The sequence below is a fragment of the Dysidea avara genome, chromosome 2, assembly GCF_963678975.1.
Source record: "Dysidea avara chromosome 2, odDysAvar1.4, whole genome shotgun sequence".
Lineage (NCBI taxonomy): Eukaryota > Metazoa > Porifera > Demospongiae > Dictyoceratida > Dysideidae > Dysidea > Dysidea avara.
Window position 1 is genome coordinate 41,829,715 of NC_089273.1, and position 21,580 is coordinate 41,851,294.

A 21,580-nucleotide genomic window follows, 5' to 3' on the forward strand; every position below is an offset into this window, starting at 1 on the left:
CGGTAGTACAGCAACATGAGAGCACCGTTACAAGTACTCCACGGTGACTCAGATTGGGCAAGTGTGGAATGTGCAGCACATACCCTCCAACTGTGTGTAAACGAAGGGCTTCGAATTACAGACTTTGCTAATCTATTGTCAGCTGGCTGAAAATTGGTTGGCCATTTCAGACACAGTAGTAAGGCTACTGTGTCTTAGACCAACAAAGACATATGAATATGCCAGTTAAACTGTTAATTCAAGACTGTCCTACAAGGCGGAATAGTAGTTGTTACATGCTAGAGTGGCTCTTAGAGTTACGGTGGCCAGTATCAGCTGTTCTCAGTGGTGATAGTGTCACAAAGAAGTCTGATCAAGCACTGGATCTGAAAAGTACACAATGCAGTCACTTGCCAAAGATTTATTGCCATCCCTCCAAAAGATTCAAACTACTACTGTGTATTTCAGTGTGGAGGAAAGGTCTCTTTGTCAACAGTTATACCGGTTGTGTTGGGAATAGTGAAAATCTTCATCCAGATACAGATGATTCTCTTTCTGTTCAAAGCTTTAAGTGAACAGTCAAGGCAGCAATACTGAGACGATGGAACACAGACCAGCCTTCACCTGTTCTTCTTTTAGTTACAGCCTTGGGCCTCCGTTTTAAACTCATAAAGCAGCTAGATGAATCTATGAAAAGAACTAATATCGAAGTGGTGATATCAAATGTAAAGAGAATGGTTGGTGATGTGGGCTGCACCATGGCAGACTCAGGTATCACCATAGTTGACTCTGCATTAGTGCTGAGCGGTTTTGATATTTCATAGACGGTACGGTATTGTCAACTTGATATTGCAGTATGACTAAATTATTTGCATACTTTAGTTTGATGCAATTTTATACCTACAGTACTAGATTTAGACACAGAAATAACCCTAAAAAGTTCAGTTAACGGCAGAATTGTGTTGAAAACCAATTGCAATATATTTACTGCAGTACATATCCATTCATATGTGCTGTAAGTATACTTCTTCACACAAGGTATGTTATTTTAGCTACTAAAGACTTGTGTTTTCGAATTCACGGTATTTGCGGTAGTTAAAAAATTGGACGGTATCAAAAACAGATACTGCGGTTTAACTAAAATATTGTCACATTGCTCAGCACTACTCTGCACCTAGTTCTCAATGTTAGAGGTGTACCGATAAACGGATCGGCTACAATATCGGCCACCAATATGGCGTTTCTTAACCAATATTGGTATCGGTACAGAACAACAGGAGGACCGATATTACTACCGATATTTATACAGTAGCAATAGTTTGTACATAAACGGATTATGCGCTGGTTTTTTATGTTATCCATGTGGTTCTGGCTTATTGTTCACTCTGCAACAAGTACTACGCTATGAGAAGCCATATAATTACATGCGATTCTAGTGTTTGTTGCTGGAAAGCTTATCACAGTCTTTACAAATGAAGCTGTTATAGAGTACCTTTGTAATAAAAGAAGGATCACAGGATAACCAAGGAAACTTGCTGTACCAGCTTTCTCACAAGCCATTAGAATGTGGAGTAATGCAGAAATATCTGTTTAAGGCTTCATGGGAGTATACATAAAAATGTTTGTAGGTGCCTAATTGTCCGGATTACACAATAGAAACCCAAGCTGTATACCACCACAGGCAATGAATACATGCACATGTTGTAGGGTAGGTAAATGTACACTCTTCGTTTGCTTAAAAAAATGTTAATGCAAATATTGGATTGACTATCGGTTATCGGTTATCGGCTTCTTTGGTTGCACCAATATCGGATATCGGTACATGCCAAAAACCCATATCAGTACACCTCTACTCAATGTAGCAGCTCACAAGGTTTACCTCCAGCGAAAAAGGCTAAACCATTTGCACTAGATATTTTAGTAGGGCCAGAAGAAGACACAAGAAGAACAATTAATGATGAAGTGGAGGACTAAAAGGTGTGCTGACGTAAAACCAACATCGTAGAATGGTGGAATCTCAATGAACCTTGATCTCCTAATTTGGCACAGCTCATTAAAGCTGTTATTGGTATTCCAGCTACCTCTACGCCATCAGAAAGACTTTTCCCTGCTGCTGGAACCCTTGTAAGCAAGAGTGGATCATGTTTAAATCATGAAAACATTAACATTACTTTGTTTTGAACAAAAACTTAAAGTTGCTACAGTAAGCTAAATAAAAGGTTTATTTGTGGATTTTACTCATTTTAAAAATTCGAACTACTTGAAAAATTTTACTCAAACATTTGAATCTTTATTTTGGACTTTCGTTTATTCACTAGTAGGCATATGAATAAATTCTTTGAAGCAGAACAGTTGCTTATTCTATATAATATACACCTTGTTTTGCTATTGTGCTGTCCACGTGGTTGACGTTTGAACTTGATAATTGGCATGTTTGTGCTTTAGCATTTTAGGAACTTTTATCATTCGATAGCACCAATTAAACCTCCATTTGTGGCTTTTACAGGGTTTGATAAAAACTGCTGTACAAACAGACTCGCTAATTCTGTAGAAAGAATGTGATGATAGCGTACTGTGCCACAAATCTATCTGCGATAAAAACGTGAAATTGAAATTGTGTGGATGGAACCCAGGTTATCTCAAATCAGTCACATATGTGACCGGGCCTGCGAAAACAGGGCATGTGGGCACAAACTACACCCCATCACTCTACAGGTCATATCTCAGTACTGGAAACGTATATTTCCATTCTGTAACTTGCATCATGATGCCAATTAAATGCTTACTAAGAGCCGAAAATTACAATGCCATAGCATAATGGTACAAAAAGTTATGAGTGATGAAAGTGTGAAAACGTAGACAAAAATCATGTGCCCACATGCCCTATTATCGCAGGCCCGGTCACATATATTAACATACATGACTGCCCAAAAATTACAACAAACTAAACGAACAACATCTATGAACTTCTCAGATGCGTCACATCATACTTCTCCTTATATAATCTTACTTGTCAAAAGGCATTGTGGGTTTTGGTTTTTTGAACCAGGCCTGTATTTCTTTCCCAACATTTTTGACCCGCATAGCCACACATGTATAATATGTCCATAATTATTGTCTTGAATTACGTCCCAGGAGTTTATTACTTTCAAGCAACTTTTTACCCATTACTAAATGAGACCAGCGACTATACAAGACTGGAATTTATACACCTGATCAGCATTTATTTCACAGATCTAAGCTTAAATGGAACTTTCTTCACTTCATTGTTTATAACACTGCCCGGAATTGTTAAAAATAATGACTACACTAGATGTTTGTTTGAGACCTGGTGTTTATTCGAGACCCAGTGTTTATTTTTGTTATGATGCTGTATACCCCCAGCAACTAAATGGGACCAGGCGTTTATACAAGACCGGCCATAACTCGAGGTAATACAGAATAACAAAAAAGACACTTAAAATGAAGTAGGATTCCAACAATACACAGTAGTGAAACAGTAGAGATGGTAGCTATTACAATATAGCTACGTTTGGAATTGAACAGATGATGACGATATTGGGATTTTTCCACGTAGCTATGTTTTAATTACAACTAGTGTACTTTATACATGACTTGTTCTGGTCAGCACTTGTGTTGTAAAGTCTTAATAAATAAAATAATGCCCGCTTGCTTCCACTTGGGGTACTTTGAGAAAATAAAGTTACTCTCTAAGGTTCCAACGGATACAAGCACTTGAAATTAACAAGGAGAAAACATCCTGGCCACCTGGCAGACTCCTGTAAGCGTTTGAGTGTTAATCAGATGGCTGTAGGTTCAAGGCTGCCCACGTCCAATCTTGGATTATTTTTTTTCTCCTCTCTCCACCTTTTCAAACACACTTTCTGTAAACACTTTACAGCTGTAGGACCAGGTGTCCTACAGGCCTTCAGCACTTGTGCTGTAAAGTAATAAGTGTCAATAGGTTTTGGTGTTACTTATTGACACCAACGCCAAAAATGCAGACAAAAATTAATGTAGAAAAATGAAAAAATTTGGACTAAATCCAATTGACCAGAGTAAAGCAACAGGAAACCTGGAATAAAGCTTAGTCAGTGAAAGGATATCCTGGAAGTGGGGAAGGTGTGAGATTACATATGTTGAAGGTTAAGGATAAATTGTGAGAATCACGTCTAAAGCATGAGAGATGAAGAAGTTTGCAACAGAAATGGACATTTTGTGCTTCATCACGAAAACGCTGTAAATTGTAAACCTGTAGAGTTGATTCCACAATGCTTAGTTTAATTAAAACACTAATGTAGTGATGATAATGGATGCAAAGACGTCAGAGTGCCATGGATGATCTTTCTCTTTCCAAATATCCATCCTTATATGTGAGTGCATTTGTGTGTGCATTTGTGTGTGCGTGTATGCATGTGTACGTGAGGCAACATAGCCTGGTAATCAAAAAGTTCCAGGTTTGATGTCCACATAGAACTGTTGGGAATGCGTATTTACACAACACAGGCATGCATGACGACTTAACTATCATAGCCTAACACTACACATTGATTGAAAGTCGGTTCACTAAGCTACTTGGAGAATGAACACTGTAACTACAGCTTAATTGTTATGAAATGATAAGCAAAAGTGCCCATGTTTCTGTGTTTTGAAAATCCAGTCATGGGTTTAATTTCAATTGTGGGTTTACCCACATAAGTCATATACTGTACGATCTGATAGAAACTTTAATGGCAAAGCAAACGTAACTTGTCACAAGTTGATAGGAGCAACCACCATCAAGTTATGGATCATTATATAAAAGGTATCAGTTGGTATTGGGCATTTATAGTTTTACCTGGTACTGCCAAAATAGGGCCAATCGATATCAGTGCATCACCAATGGCAACGTGTCTTGAGAGTATGGTAACTATTTAACCATTTTATAAGTGCACTTACTACTACCAAGAGGGGTTTCCAGGGGTTTCAGGAAACTGCTTACACACTATATGCTGAGACATTGAGAAATTTAAACTTTCAGAGTCTGGAATCTGTTGTGAAACAGGACACATTTTCAATCTTTTCTTAGCTAAGTAATAGATAGCAACACTTGTAACATTGTTCTGAGCAATAATTTTGGTGAAAAGATCGAGATACTCTAATAGAGCAGTCAGGTAATATTGACTACTCCAATAGAACAGCCACTTAGATGTAGTAAAAACCCTTTTTCAAAATTACTGCGTTATGTCCCTGCAGCAACATCCTTTTACAGACGTGTAAGCATTTCAAATGGTTCTGTGACATCTAAATACACTCCTCTTAGGAAAATGTCGATATGGAAAACTATTAATGCCTCGGTACATGATTCTTTGCATGAAAACGACGATGCAATTGAAGACAAAAGGAAAGACAAAGGGTAAAAAGGCAGCCACTGGTCAAAACCACATGCCATAAGTGCATTTCTTATAATGGCATCAAACAATGGCAGTGTGCTGCTTCGTTTGGCCTCTACCCTTGACGGTGGTCAGGCAGACTAAAAATCACGTTTTGGCAATTCAAAAGAATCCCTCGTGAGGGCGTTTCTTGTTTTCATCACTGCCAAATGCACTCCTTCTTTAAAAAGCTGTTTGTTGTATAGTTTTAAATGGCAGAATCTTGGCAGGCTTTGTTGATTTAAGAGACTACCACACTGTTTGATAGATTCCTGAATTTTTCCTTACATTTGTAATGTGACAAAACTACATGAGTGGACATCTTTTAGATTCTTCTACAGATGCAACAAGTGTAAAAACAAAACACTGTGTGCCTGGCTACTTCAAGAGAAATCATTTATTTCAGACCCAGTGCTGTTTGCAAAGGTCTGTCCAAAAATTCATATTTCATTGAATAAACTACTGTTAAATATTGTCCCATTGAACTTGAGTTGTTCAATTCATTATATACTATACTGTGATACAACTGATTGTGGGTTTCAATTATCTTATTGCTAACTAACCGTGTTGAGCCCAGACATTTCTATGGTGATAGCTAGTCGACTAAAAATATTTGCATACATAGTTCTTACTCAATGCATGCTTATTAAGGTGGCGGTATACTGGAGTCATTGAAATTGCAAAATATGCATCCTCTCCTAAATTTAATTCTAGCACACAGACCTTACAGGATCCATGCACAAGTCATATTGCAATTGAAGAAGCAACGTACCCTCTACTCATGGCTACAAGTTCAGAGAAATGGGATCTTTACTTGCTGACTTACACCACAGGTAAAATGTGTCTTTGAAATAATCGCTTGGCCTCAAATTTCAATGAAAGGAGCACCTACAGATCTGTGATCACCACACTTTATGTTAGTATAGGCTACTAGCTAGTGCCCAGTAACAGAGAAGGCTAGGTAGCTTTCAACACACATGAGTTATTACCCATTATAATTTTTCGCGGCATCGCGAAGTTGTGAAAACATCGCGAATATTACTCACTACAGCAATAGAAGCCATTTCTTTACACGACTGGTCACTACACCTACGTATATTACACAAGCTAACACAAATACAGAGATCTATCTCATTAGTATACTAGAGAAAACTGATACAGAAAAACTGTCCTTGTCATTTATGATACCATACTAAAACCACAAATTATCCTTGCCGCCAAAATTTTGCACAAAGGATATGATTCCCCTATAAACTAAGTTCCTATACTACTCTACTTACTTTTGTGATTGTCTTCTTTACTACTACATATTAAGCAACAATGAATTTCTTCTTACAACAAAGCCATGCGCTTTAACAGGCAGTGTGGCCGTATTACTATTACGTAAGTGTACTAATGAAACAAATTCTTGTGGTAATATTATGGCCTTGCTTCCTAAAGCTTCCCATTAGATGAATTTCCAGTATACTGCCACCTTAATAGACCACTTTACTATGGAATGTTAATTGGATAATACATTGGCTATTGCATAATCACTGGAGTACTATGGTGGATGGATTGTCTTCTTGAAAAATGCTATTATTTGGCCTATGCTTTGCCACAAGTCTACGAAACTAGTTTCATTAATGCAGTCATGGTCTGGGGATAACTGACAAGGTCACCTTTGCTCATTACTTGTATCAGTAGTAATAATTTATAGTCTGGTAATAAACACTCCTTTATCTCCCTGTTAAAGCTTTCTGAGGCATTGCAAATACTGTTTTACATCAGTAAGAGAAACCACTGAACACATAACACCAGTGTAGTCACAATGCTTGTTGCTACACCGTAATCATTATGATATGAAAAGTAGTCATCGAGTACCTGTAGTTCATCTTACACCATGACTTTTAACAAAATTCAACTTTTATTACTACTGACGCTCATATCAGCATTGCCACAGACCAAACAGGATAGCAGTTTAAACCCAAATCAATTATAACAGTAAGTTACAAACCTCAGCGAAGTATCTAGTAACAGAATGGGAGTATAACATTATTTGACCTTTACTGCAAGTCATTAAGGATTGATTATGGCTTGTAGGACTGGATACTGATACATTAGGATCTCTTCAGCAAGTGTTTCTGTGACTAACAGGCTTATTCTTCACCACAACATGTACCACATTCTTGAAGCCATATCTTCACCTATGAAATTGCTACTTTCATTCTGTTTGTGCCAATTGGTAGTTCTATAGGTGGTAAACCATGTGTCCAAGTTTCATTTCAATCCAAGGAACTGTAAGTCTGTGAGATACTTTGAAGAACATACAAATTTGTATGGGAACCAATGGGTGGTATAGAAAATATGTACTCCAACATCGCCAATCCTTAATTAAATTCCTCACGCCTATGACATAACAGGGTATTCACCTATATTGCAATTCGTACACACTCTTCTTGATACAGAAATTATTAGTGCGTATATTTAACTTGTTCATTGCCTCATGATACAGCGATGCATTGCAATAATAAATGCAGTGTATAAACGTGTCTGAGTTAGCCAATGAGAAGATACAGTGATGTATCTTCTTATTGGCCAACTAAGTGGCAATAGTATATACTTGCTACAGTATAAGACAGATATAAGATCTTTTCAATAATTCAGTTGTAGACTGGCATTTTTATTTCTACAATTTCAGAATTTTATACCAAGTACAGCAATGTATGCAATATTACATCTGATATATTGTAATACATGATGTATCAATTGCGATAAGAATTTCATTGATTCCTGTATCACCACTGTCTTCAGTATTGCAATATGGCAACATATTGATACCATACACAGAGAAACATTGGCGGGGAAACTTTAAGTGTATTTGATGATTTGATACAAATTCGCCAAAAATTTAAATCGCCATTTACTCATAGCACCTGAGATTAGCATCAAAGATTTTTGGCAAAGTATATTTCATCGAATTTAACTTAGCTGGCTACTCGCCAAAATTTACCCCCGCCAAAGTTTACCTCTATATGGTACATCGTCCCATCTCTACCTGTTACATAGCAATGAGCATAGGTGGATCTGAAGGGGGCCAAGGTAAGAGGGGGATGGGGGGGGGGGGGGGGATTTGCACCCCCTGAGCCTTCTCTTGCCCCCCCTTGGACTTACAGGACTATATTGGTATCAGAAACAGGAATCATGCATACACACTGTACAGAAAGCCAACAGGAAAATAGAAGACAACAGTTATAAATGCACTTTACAATTATAAACAGTATACTGTGAAGAAAATGAGACAAGTTTGAATTTTTGTGCTAAAGATTGAGATATTCTAATAGAGCAGTGACTACTCTAATAGAACAGTCACAGTTCTAATGTCTAAAAATATTGATACACTGTAGTGCTCGGCGGTATTGAAATTCGAATACACGGTATTAGTAAAAATATTGCGGTATATCGATCTATAGTTAGCTTGTTATTGTAACTATTACATCATTTCTTGGGCCTAGTATGAAGCAGTATGCATCCCAAAACCCTAAAAATATATAGTTCAGTGCAAGTAGGCATGTGTTATAATGTGAGAACCTGTTTAGGTTGTGTCTGCTAAACCATCAACACATTGGGCAAAGCTAGCTGGGTTAAAAGCAATCCATAGGTATTTCGATATATTGGTTATCAAAGGATGTCACGGTATGATAATCGGTTATGATAATTTATCACGATAAATGGTATTACCGGTATATCACAGAGCACTAATACACTGCCTCAAAAATATCAATGATACAATCAAGAGCTAATAATAGTGAGGAGGGAGAGTATCCAACACTCAATAGGTATGTGTAAAATGAGCGCGTAGAATGAATGGCTTCTTGGGCAGACGTGTTAACAAAATCAAAGAGTAAAAGAGCCTTTAAAAGGCTACCGAAAGTAATTGATACACAGAATCGATATTGAGTCTTGATGTCTGTGCATGTCTTGCTAGGTCACAATCAGTATCTGCCAGTGTTTGCTGTTGTCGAGTGTGTATCCACCGGAGAACTACAATTCTGGATGAACTTTGGTTCTTCAACAACACACACTCGTTTCAATTGAAGGCACACTCGATTCTTGGACAGGTATTTCTTCCTCCACATCATGACAGGCATTCATTGAGATGCTTCTACTGACGTATTGACGATGTTGGTTGAAAGCAAGGCTCCCGGTAATCTTCATGGACACGCCAATAACTCTTCTCTTCATTCTTCTCGAGACGGTCTTTCACTTCTCTCATCACAACTCAAGAGGCTATTGGATATGCGTACCGGAGTAGACATGTGTCACAGAAGTATGGCTTGTATAGTATCAATAAAGTAAATATCGGATCCGTGCAGTCAGCTAAAAATATATATTTTCACATTAACACATTGAGAAAATACGAAAAAGTACAGTGACATCCGGGTTGCACTACGCACTCATTTAACACAGGCATATTGAGCATTGGATACACTGCCTCCACTATTATTAACTCTTGATACAATGATGTATTACGATAATAAAAAGCAGTGTATATATATGTGTTAGATGTTCATAAAATACAATTTCAGAACTTTATACTAAATACAGCATTCAGTAACAGCAATGAATGTAATATTCATATCAATACATTTGATGTGATACATGATGTATCAATACTGATGTATCGATTCCTGTATCACTGGGAAGCTTTGGCGACGGAATTTGGTGATTCGCTACAAATTTGCTAAAGTTTAATCCTGTCAATTACCCGTAGTATAGTATCTTCATAATAACTAAAGATTGTGTTTGAACTCACCAAAGTTTATTTCACCAAATGCAATTTAGCTGGCTATTTGCCAAAGTTTAACTGCCAAAGTTTAACTCTATAATTATGGTATATCATCCCATCTCTACGTGTACATAGCAATGAGTATGATGGTATACCAAAATTTGGGATTTTAGGATAAAAAAATCACATACAGTTACTATTATCAGTGTTAGAAATAAGTTGTTAATAAAGTCGGCCATTGGTTATTTTGGTACCAGATTTCTCGACCAAAATCCCGTTTTCATTGTACAAATTTTAAAATGTATTTACTTGGTTAACGCCGTGGTGTTTATTACCTTAATTTATAAAATTGATGTGACTATTTAAATTTGACTACGGTACAACCAATAATAGTACCACTCGATGCTCAAAAATGATGTTGAAGCCCTTATTTTCACAATCAATGTGGCATCACTCAAGTGTGGCTACTATTGAGGTGTGGTGTTTAATCAAGTACATAGTAAATATGGTATCCTATGGAACAGTATGTGGTAAGTTATTGTATCTTTTCCTTGACTGTTAGATTCAAGACCACATATACATACATACGTACGTACACATATAAAATATGTGTACCATCGTCTAGTTGTTGATTGTAGCTTATACATGCTCTTTCCACAGGTAGCAGCTACGTAAGGAAACAGTTGTTCACAAAGCAAGACCTGAAAGAAAAGACACAACGTAACAGACAGCACTAAACTATAGCTACGTGTATTTCTCACTTAATTTCAAATACACAAATAAGGAAACAAATATGCAATTCTTATGATGGTGACTACAGCTGGGTGCCTGTTTGTACAAGTACGTAGCTCATCAACTAGTATAAGATGGATACTTGCTTGTTACATTACCATGCTATGTACTTTACAAGTTTCCCTCCATTATACGAAATCATTGGGTTCTAGGTGTGGTTGGATATGGATAAACAAAGCTCATAAATTCATATTCAGAATTCAGTTAAATACTCTAATAGAACATACACTTTAGGCAAAATAATCTAACAGAACAGTACTTTCACAGTTCAGATACCAGAACGTTCAGATAATTGATGGCCGGATAATGGAGGGACCACTGTATGTACAGGTGATGGAGATGCTCTGAAAGGTAATAAATTGATGAATCTCTGGTATAAATTCCATACGCATGCACACTACCTTTAGAAAGATAATGGCTCGAAGTACTGTATTTAAAAACTGTCTTATCTTGAAACTAGGATCACTTTTCCAAAATCCAGTCACTGATATTTAATGTGGACATGCTACCTGTGTCTGGAAAAACCAGACACGAGCAAAGTAAAAAGCATGTCCATATTCAATAAGTTCTTATGTAAAAGACATACACAGTGATAGCTTTAAGGGGTTGATAGCTTTTACTGGGCCTACATACAGTGTATACAGAAATGAAACTTCAATCTCTCATTCCATAGCATGTACAATATGTATATCATAGAATTTCAAGCTGAAGTGAATCATGATCTGAACATCTAACAAACTCTGTCTTAGTTTTATACTGAGTACTGACACTCACTTTCCACTGCACATATGTGCCTTTCACAGGCTGTGAAAAAGGACATACATAGTTGAATGGTAGTTGAATGGCTTCAACACTATGACGTTGTCCCAGTAAGGTAGCGGTCTAGTGGATAACGAGTGGTCTGGCTATTAGAAACCTTATAACCCATAAATATATTACCTCTGCAAGCATGCTTTTAATCAGCATAGCCACGACAAGTGTTTTTAGTTCTTTTGTTGGATACCGTAAAGAGCGGTACACCCTACTATGTTCAAAATTATTTTGATGTGGTAAAAAGAACATATATAATTAACAAAATGATATTGATGATGATAGCAAATTGGCACTTTTACCACTCTATTTTGTTTTGCTAAGGATAATGTACATTGTAACAATCCCTCACTACAAGCTCTTGTAGAATTGGAATACTCACAGAATACAGAACGCTGTAGCGAACACGCCACTGCAAAATCAGGATTGATTACGCACAACTGATCAAGTGTTCTATCATTACACAGGTTCCACAATGGCTGGTTGTTATAGTGCAAAATTTCCAATGCTAGTTGTGGACAAGTTAAGGAATATTCTCTTGTATAGCCATCGAGCTATAGTTAGGTGTTTCAATGGTTGAGCTGAGCTCAGTGTGTGTTTCATGCCATCAACAGTGTAATGTCCTTTTCACAAGCTTACTATCTGACTACGCTGTTTATAGACATAGGTTTTGGAGAGTAGGCCATATACTATACATCACGGTAACCATCATCTCACAGCTATAGCTACAAAACTTAAAACAAAATGCAAAAACTTGTATACTGGATTTTGTAGTATAGTGCGTGGGCAGATCAAAGGCTGCCACCAGTGTTACAAATCAGTTGTAAACTGGTTTACAAATAATTGTAACATGGCTAACACTGTGTTCACATTAGCACGGTAGCACGGTTCAGTTCGACTCGATTCGGTATTGCCTCTGTTCACACTATGCAGTCTCGCTCGCTAAGTCATCTGGTTTCCATAAGCGCACAATTAAATATTATTGAGTTTACTTACTAAAACTGGATGCAGCTCTTGCCCTTCAAGCCTCTTGTGCTGGAATTCTTTCACTTCAACTATATAGGCGGCTATGTAGCTGAAAATGTGACTGCAGAAATCATGCTGCGAATCGAAGTGAGTGAAACAGTAAGCTGCCACGACGACAAATAGTTCATAACTGCCATTAGGGTTTCTTCTGTGCTGAACCTCGTGTCAAACAGTGTTCCTGAGCTCTTCTTCATTGCATGTTGAGTTTATAAAATAATTATTTTGTGCGCCTGGTGAGTAGTAATCGCACCGTACCGTGCTGGCCTGGTTCAATCGGGTGGGCTGGCTCAGTTCGGTTGGGCCCGGTACGGACGGTGTTCACATTGCACTTTTTGTCGAGCCGTACCGTTCCGAACCGTGCTACTGGGCTAGCGTGAACAGGGTGTAAGTACCTCCATTTGGCCACACAGTCTGGCCACTAACTAGTTCAAAGACTTCAAACAAAACCAAACACCAGACCAACACAGGAAGTCTCAATACAAGGCTAATAAATACATCAAGGACTGACAAGGAGGTAAATCACTCTGGAATGAATGAACACACAACACTGCACTCGTCTGAATGAAGGTAAGCAGTACGACAGCTGGGCTGAGCCCGGTAACCTACCACATGCTCGTTCGCCAATAAATTAAGCTAACCAGACTATTATAGCGCTGTACCACCAAACAATGAATATCAGACACTTCAGCTACACTGGTCTAAATGAGGCAGAAGCATGGAATCATGTATAACACAAACATGTTACCAATGAATAAAGTAGCTAACAATGAATTAACTAACCATCAAGACAGTATTCAGTAAGTAAAATTGCTCCTTGTACATAGCGCCTTGTGCTCTTGTTCCTTCCATGTTACAAATGGGCAACTTGATTTGCACACGCCCCATACCACAAATCAGTTAGAACACACCCATTCGGTTTGTATCTGATTTGTAAACAGTCCATCCTCAGGCCTGCGGTCCTTGGGTGTTGTGTTTACAGCGGCCCGAGGGCGTTGTGTTTACAAATCAGATACAAACCTCATGGGTGTGTTACAACTATAACTTGTTAAACCTCTTGTGTGCCCACTGAGACAAAACCTGGTTTCACCCTTAATTACTTGTGTTATAGACAAGTCACATAATATATTTGACTAATTTGAGAAGACCTGACCCTGACTTCAACACACAAAGTATTGCGTTCATAAACATCTTTGATTTTGTATGGGTGAAAACCAGGTTATCTTAAATCCAGTCACATAATTATACTAATAAAATATGTGACTGTCCAAAAATTCATATATCAAATGTTGTAAACAACTATCATTATCACCAGTATAAGAAGTATTGCTTATTCACCTTATATAAACTTACTTGACACAATGTATTGTGGGTTTTGGTTTTTTGACATCCATTAAGTAAAAATATGACCAAATCTGCGAAAAGCCGACACAACCACGCAAACCTAAATTTAGAGCATAAAGCAATGAATACAATGGGTGAAATACTTGTGTGTTATTAAAAAAAAAAAAAAAAAATCCGTAATTTTTTAAAATACTTTGCTCTTAGTGAAGATTAGGCCTAACAATAAAACCTAGATATCATCTTATTCGCCAAGGACAATCTTTGTTTTGCTGCAGTAGACACAAGGAAACAAAAGTTATGGATGCTTGTTTATGTCACGTCGAAACAATAGTACACAATCAATCTTCCTTCACTAATTTCACCATTGTGTGAAGTAAGGAAAAACTTATCCAGTATTTGATTCCCCTATTCATGGCAAACACGATGGTGCAAATTACAATTCCATGTGTCATTCTGCATGTAAGTTATAGCCTCTCTATACTTGTTGTACAGATCAATCTTTCTGTTACTGCTAATTTGTAGGGCTGTAACTATCAAAGTTACTGGCATATGAGGCTGAAACATTGCCTGAACACATATTTGACTAAGATTATAAATATTTACAGTAATAAACAGGAATTTGAAAAAATGCACAATTGTATTGAGTTTTTTGCAGATCCGGTCACAAATAATTATATAATTAATTAAGTAATTAATTAATAATTATCCCTTTTTCCCCTAAGTTGATAAAAAAAGTGTTCTGTTAAATGCAAACGCTACTATAGTGGCTCTTGTTACAGGTATGCACTCAAACGCATGTATCCCTTAAACGGAACATATCCTATGAATATACAGTTTGGACCACGCTACTCTGTGGTTAACGAATATTATCCTAAGCGTTATCTGAGCATTGTAGCACAATCGAGTGTGACGTAAGGCGAATCTGTATTTGAAAGAAATTTCGGCCATTCTTAAGACGATAGTTACGACGATACTACCTGACAAAGGAAAGATGGAAAAAACAAGGTAAGTAAAAGTTATATGAAGTTGTAGATCTATCCTTCGTGAGTAGTTTAATGCAAACCACGAAAGAATAGGTGGTCTCTACATGGAGTAACAGGAACCCAAATTTGTATGTCAAAATGCATATTTTTCGTAAAATAACTTTCGTTTTTAATAACCAAAGCCACTATAGTGGCGTTAGGGGCCAAAGGATTAAGACTTTTAGGGATCATAGAAATAAAAAGTAGTAAAACAAGGGAGGTCACCTACACCTGAAGACATACTAGTGGATACCAAATCCTAGTAAATCCTACTATAGGGGTCTGAGGATGATGGTGACATGTTGACAAATCGCTTTAGTCCAATAAAGATTTATTCGTTTTTGCATAGTTTTTTGGCGATTGGTAACAATAGCCTCAGTCTTTCTGTTAAGTTGTTCATGAATAGTATAATGTGGTATGGTATAGATGGGTATATGCAGGGGGTAGTCACTACCAATAGTCCTTTAGAACCAACTGCAACCGGGATCAAAATCAAATCAAGCGATCAAGAGGTAAATTGGCACTAAATCAAATGATCAAGACGTTCTAGAAAGTGGTGACTAAGCTAGCTCGCAACAAAACGAGAATTTACAAAAATATGTGCTAAATTATCAAGCAATCAAGGCTGTTTTTAAGGCGAAATCAAGTGATCAAGGTATATTTTCGTCGATCAAAAACGGTCGCAGATGGTTCTACAAGACTACAATAGTGACCATCCCTTGTATTGGTACACTTATTTTATTAGTTAGCTATGCAAATGGATTCTCTCACCACCCCCAAGCAATCAAGGGTAACTTTACCTAGTAAAAAATAAATTAAAAAGTCGGCATGCGCTTTAACCGTAATAAGGGGGTGTCACGTAGGTACGCGCTGTAGGGAGATCTGCGACCACTGTCAAAGTCTTGACCGGCCGAAATTTTGTTTTGACCTGTGACTAAGAGCCCTTTTCAACCTTTGACTGGTGACGATATTTCAGTAGTTTTCGATTGTGGGACGGAATTTTTCACCCTTGACCGTTGACTCGGCACGAATTTGGTGGCCTTGACCTTTGACTTAGCTCGCAGATCTACCTACAGTGAGTGCCTGTATGTCACCCCCTAGATGTAACCACCAGCTGACAGGTTTATCATGTTGTAAAAAAGTAAATTATAGATTAACCACAAGCAACTTCGTGGCTTTAGCACATCCCATACATACAGCTGTAATATGTATTGACATGGATACATGTAGTACAAGCTGAAGCATGGGCGGGAGTAGTCTCGCCCGAGACTAGGGCGGGAGCATGGGCACATGTACAGCGAGCACAGACCAGAATCTACAGCACATCTATACAACACATACGTACCAGTCATCGTACATACCAAAGCAAATGTAACACACCCTCGCACACACAGTTTCTCTCGCTTGTCTTCTTACGGCATGTACGGCTCGCCTCCAGGTGGTGCTTACTTAAACAGACCGCAAAATAAGAGGCGCTCTAAGATGTACTTTTTGTGATGTAAGAAAAGTTCCCTATCCATTGGAAGGCGGTCAGGATGGCCGAGGAAGACGCAAATTTGTTTCATACTCAAGAGGGGAGTTCAGTCGACCCGGTGGTGCAGCTACCATCAGCAGCAGATGACGTTCCCACGGGTAATATGTGATGTTTGTTGGTTTTACGTGTTTGTGACAATTTGTAATCTTGACTTGTAGTGAAAGGCTGTCAAGCAGTACGATTGCTTCATTCTTGTTTTAGCGCCTTTGACTGTAGGCAGATACATGGGTTCTTCGAAGCAGAACAGCTGTTTATTCTATATAACGCGCACCTTATTTTGTTATTGTGCTGTCAACGCGGTTGATGTTTGAATTTGATAATTGGCGCGTTTGTGTTTCAGCTTTTAAAGGAATTTTAAAAGTAATTCTATGATCTAGTCACACTGGTTTAATTGGAGAAGAAAGCTTTTCAAGTGTCAAAATTACAGCCATGTCAGTACATCCTGGTCAGTAGAAGCTGTTATTTGGTGGTGTGTGTTGGAATTTGTGTACATGTGTATAAAGTTAGCCAGTTAGCTTTTGTATACCTTTAGTTGTTACTAGTGATATGGATTAGTAAAGTGTAATGTTTGTTGCTAAGCTGTAATGCACGTAAATTAAACATTCACTAAATTGTATTTTGTTTCATTTCTTTGTAGCCTTTTCCCTTGATGAGTCAAGTCTTGCTGAACAGGTTTGTGTGTGCGTGCGTGCGTGCGTGTGTGTGTGTGACCTACGTAGTGGACTGTTTTAGCTTGTAAATTGTTAATCGTAGCTAGGCTGGTAACCTTTCAACATCACTCGATCTAACTGATTGTTACAGTAATATGTTTTCTTGTCAACTAGCAACTAGTGTCTCCTAGCAACTAGTTGTTTGATACTGTTGTAGACATAATAAGTAAATTTCCATTTGAACAGAAATCAAGCCTTTTAAGTTGTGTCTTGCTAAGTAGTTGTTTACACAACATGTCTATTGCTAGTAGTAACTGTTACTGTTTTCACAAATAATATTGTATCAGAAGCCTTAAGCATTTTGTCAGCTAATTGTATTTCACAGAACTATGTCAGGGGAGGTTGAGTGCACTTACATCTCCCAAAATATTTTTATAATTGTTTTGGCATTCCATCAAGCCTTAATATTATTCACTGCAGAAAGATATGCATACGTTGGACAATGAGACTTCAAATCAATGTACTGCTTCATGTATCCATAATTTCCTTACCAGAAGCAAATTTTGTGTACTTTGTTTTAGTGGCGCATCCAACGTATGTTTAAAGTTATATGTGTGTACGAGTGGTACATGGATATGTGTGTGTGTGTGTACATGAAAATGATTGATATTAGTATTTGTAGTGTATCCAGATTATGTAACAGCGTGTATGTTTACAGCAAATCCTCGTGTGGTAGTACCAGTATCCTACACAAGGCTTTACCATGTCTCACAGGTAAAGGTGTGGTCACCTGAAGTGTCATCTCGAAGTGTTATCATACAGTACAATAGTAGGGACCACAAAGGAGTAGGCGTGGTCCATGAAATGGCATCACTCAAAAACCAACCTTAGTTATCCCTGATGACGATGAGGCAGTATTGGTTAGGTAAAACTAAGCCAAAACAAGCTTTCAGATCGACCCGGAACGCTTTCAACAAGTTTATAAAATGAATAATTTTCTACTGACTGAGTAAGTACTGTAGCTGACTGATGCCTTCAGACAAGCGTAACTTGATAACAGCTAAGGCTACAGACTTGATTTTTTCACTGTTTGATGTTGCTTCGGCCCGAGAGGTGCCTTTTGGCATACCGCAGTACATACAATGCATTCTTCATGGACTTACCAGTGTCCTCCTTTGTGTGTCATTCATCTTTGCTGGCAGCGAAAAGTGTCGTTTTGGCGGTAGCACGTGATGGCTTCCCTTCATAACGGAAATTGTCTGTATTTTTCATAGTGGCTACTTTGCTTACAGAGGTGCTTTTCAAACAGTTCTTGATTTGTACTGCTGTGTAACGGGTTGAACATTAGCTGACAACGAAGTGTAATGAATGCACTTCAATTAACAGACGATGATTGACATAACTGAAGCGCACGGTGCCATTTATTTTTATTTTGACGTGGTATACATGGGTTCACCAGTCATAATAATTACCATTTACAAAAAAAATTAACACAAAAATTTTTTTGTAGTTTTCAACTAGAGTAGGGACAATAGCACATCGATAAAAAATACTGAAACAAGCTGGAGTAGTCCATGATATTAAATCACAGTAAAACAATAAAAAGTGTTACATCCCTACTGTGCATTTCCATTAATACAGGTTTTTGCAATTGAATTCGGCAACTTTGCAATTGAATTCGTCCCATTTGCAATTGAATTTGTCGCTTTTGCAATTGAATTCGTCCCGTTTGCAATTGAATCCGTCCCGTTTGCAATTGAATTCGTCGCTTTTGCAATTGAATTTGTCCCGTTTGCAATTGAGCTTTTGCAATTGAATTCGTCACTTTTGCAGTTAAATTCATCTGTAACAAGAATGGCAGCTGGAGGAAACACGAAAACATGATGTAGCAGCTGCTACAAGAACTTGTTCAAGTAAAACAGTAGTAAACAACTCTTTATATGGCAATAATTCTTCCTCTACAGCCTATCCAGCAACATTCCAAACTCTACTACACCATTCGCGATGGGTGTGGTCACTCGCGAGCAAGTTAATTAACTTGTGAGACAGCTCTCAACTTCGCGTACTACCAGCTTCAATTACTTTCTAGTGTCTCAAGTGTAACTCTCCAAGGCATAAATAGTGCATCTCTTAATGAACGGGTTGGTTTCTTGGAGCCGTTTTGTTTATGACGAATTGTAATGCAAACGCGACGAATTCTATTGCAAAACCGACTAATTCAACTGCAAAACCGATGAATTCAATTGCAAAACCGACAAATTCAATTGCAAACGGGACGAATTCAATTGCAATACCGACGAATTCAATTGCAATACCGACGAATTCAATTGCAAACGGGACGGATTCAATTGCAAAAACCTGTAGTATCTTGAGCATAGTAGGGATATAATACTTCATTGTTTTACTGTGATTTAATCTCGTGCACTACTCCAACTTGTTTCAGTACTTTTTATCGTTGAGTGTAGCTGGGAGACTGGAACAACGTGATCACCTAAATTGTTTTAAGCTGTTGCTATAGACCACACCACATAGACAATCAGAAGCCATATGTAGTAGTGTACTAATTTGGTTTTTTGATGTTGTTGCTAGGAACAACTCTACCAATGGTTCAAGGAGGCCAACAACTCTCTACCCAACATCCCGGTTGCCCCCGGCAACTACACGCTGAGTCTACAGAGTGTTGGAGCAATTGAGGTGAGATAAGAAATATTACTGTATGGAATTGTGTCTTGTGTGATGCCATATAGTGGGGGACTCTAACAATTTTAACTGTAGAGTACCTTCTGATATTTAAAGCCGTGACCTCTTTTATCATACAGTATAGTAGTACTTGTTAGTGATCATGGAGGTATGCGCTTTCTCACTCAGAAAGCAGTTTCACAATACCCTTGGCAGTATTGGTTAGGTATAACCTAGCCCAAAAGTACCTTAAGTATGACCATGAGTGCTTCCAATAGATTGCTACAATTTAAAAAAGAATTATTTAGTGGAACTTTCTACTGACTGACTGCTTGACTGATGCCAAGCATAGCTCAATAACAACTAGGCAGAGACTAATATAGCAGCCAGTGACAGGACATTAAATTGCTGTCCAAATAGTCTGCATGTCTGACTACAACTCAGTTTGCTCAGACATAATGTCCTAGATATCACAAGAAAAAGGATGGTGCCTAAGGAATACAGTTTGGTTTATGGCTATCATAACTACCACTTGGTTGCTAGGAGACGCTACATTCTTACAATGTGGCTATGAGTGTACTATATAGGCCTTGCTCTCATTCAGTTGGCAACAGTTGTTAGCTCATGACAATAACAACAACCACCAATGCAACGTGTACAATTGATATATGAGTGTTATTTAAATAGTACATTCTGACTCTTGATTGAAATGTCTTACCACGACCGATCAAGCCTGCACATGATAGGACATTCTGGTGGGTCTACTGCTATATGTTATATAGGTCTGTACTATTTGCCAATGCTTTAGCACAACAGGTGCCTTTTGGCATACCACAGTACATACAATGCATGATTCATGGACTTATCAGTGTCCTGTTGTCTTTGCTGACAGCATAAGGTGTTAATGGTAGCATCACAGTGATGTCTGTTGATATAACAAATTTGTCTCCTTTTTATGTGTCTAGCTGCATCCATGCAAGCAATACGTTGACAATTTGAAGGCTAATTTTAATGGTTTGCAATATCACACACATGCTCTCTGAGCAGGTTATTTTAAAATATTGTATATATCCAACTGGGGCTGGCCTTAACATGTAAGCAGTTGCATAAGAATTATCATATAGATATCTCACTTAAAGTTGGCCATTTTAGAAGGTTCAATTTTATACATAGGTGACCACTAAGGCTAGTTTCCACTGTGTTACAGTTCTATTTAGCTTACTGGGTAGTCTTTCATTTGAAGTAGCTGAAATTGTTTTCCTGTTTCTTACAGGATTTATGGAATCAGTCAATTTCCAGGCGACCGATGATGGAGAAGATGTTCAAGTCTCCAATGTCACCCATGTTGCCTGCGTCACTGCCGGAGGAGAGACGTCGATCGTTAAAAAGAGGATTGTCTTTTATTGGTAGTCCACGAAAGAAGGAGGAATCTAAAGGAAGATGGAGGGATTTTGTGAAGCAGTTACATGATAAACGACGGAAGGTGTATGACATTGTGAATAAGCTTCATGACCAGAGATTATCTGAACAACAAGGTGTGTGTGTGTGTGTGTGCGTGTGCGTGTGGT

At 38.0% G+C, this 21,580-nt stretch overlaps 2 protein-coding genes across 12 annotated transcripts in view; one reads left to right on the plus strand and one right to left on the minus strand.

Moving 5' to 3' along the window:
* Positions 1-16,626, minus strand: part of LOC136247369 (uncharacterized) — a 57,817-nt gene extending 41,191 nt beyond the window's left edge. For 3 of the 5 annotated variants that reach the window (XR_010697445.1, XR_010697444.1, XM_066039019.1), the window contains exons 1-2: positions 16,495-16,626; positions 10,774-10,859 (exon numbers count right to left, since the gene is read on the minus strand). The gene's annotated coding sequence lies outside the window, so the exon portion shown is untranslated. Of the gene's footprint in view, positions 1-10,773; positions 10,860-14,136; positions 14,223-16,494 lie in introns of those variants that run through there. The other 2 variants (XM_066039020.1, XM_066039021.1) reach the window with 2 other exon arrangements.
* LOC136247368 (uncharacterized) overlaps positions 1-21,580 on the plus strand; it is a 260,912-nt gene that overhangs the window by 112,894 nt on the left and 126,438 nt on the right. The window contains exons 1-4 of one of the 7 annotated variants that reach the window (XM_066039012.1): positions 16,621-16,781; positions 17,321-17,355; positions 19,923-20,027; positions 21,286-21,547. The exons of 5 other annotated variants lie outside the window; for them this stretch is intronic. In XM_066039012.1, the coding sequence (XP_065895084.1) occupies positions 16,685-16,781; positions 17,321-17,355; positions 19,923-20,027; positions 21,286-21,547 (499 nt within the window). In that variant the 5' untranslated portion in view covers positions 16,621-16,684. Of the gene's footprint in view, positions 1-16,620; positions 16,782-17,320; positions 17,356-19,922; positions 20,028-21,285; positions 21,548-21,580 lie in introns of those variants that run through there. One more of the 7 variants, XM_066039011.1, reaches the window with a different exon arrangement.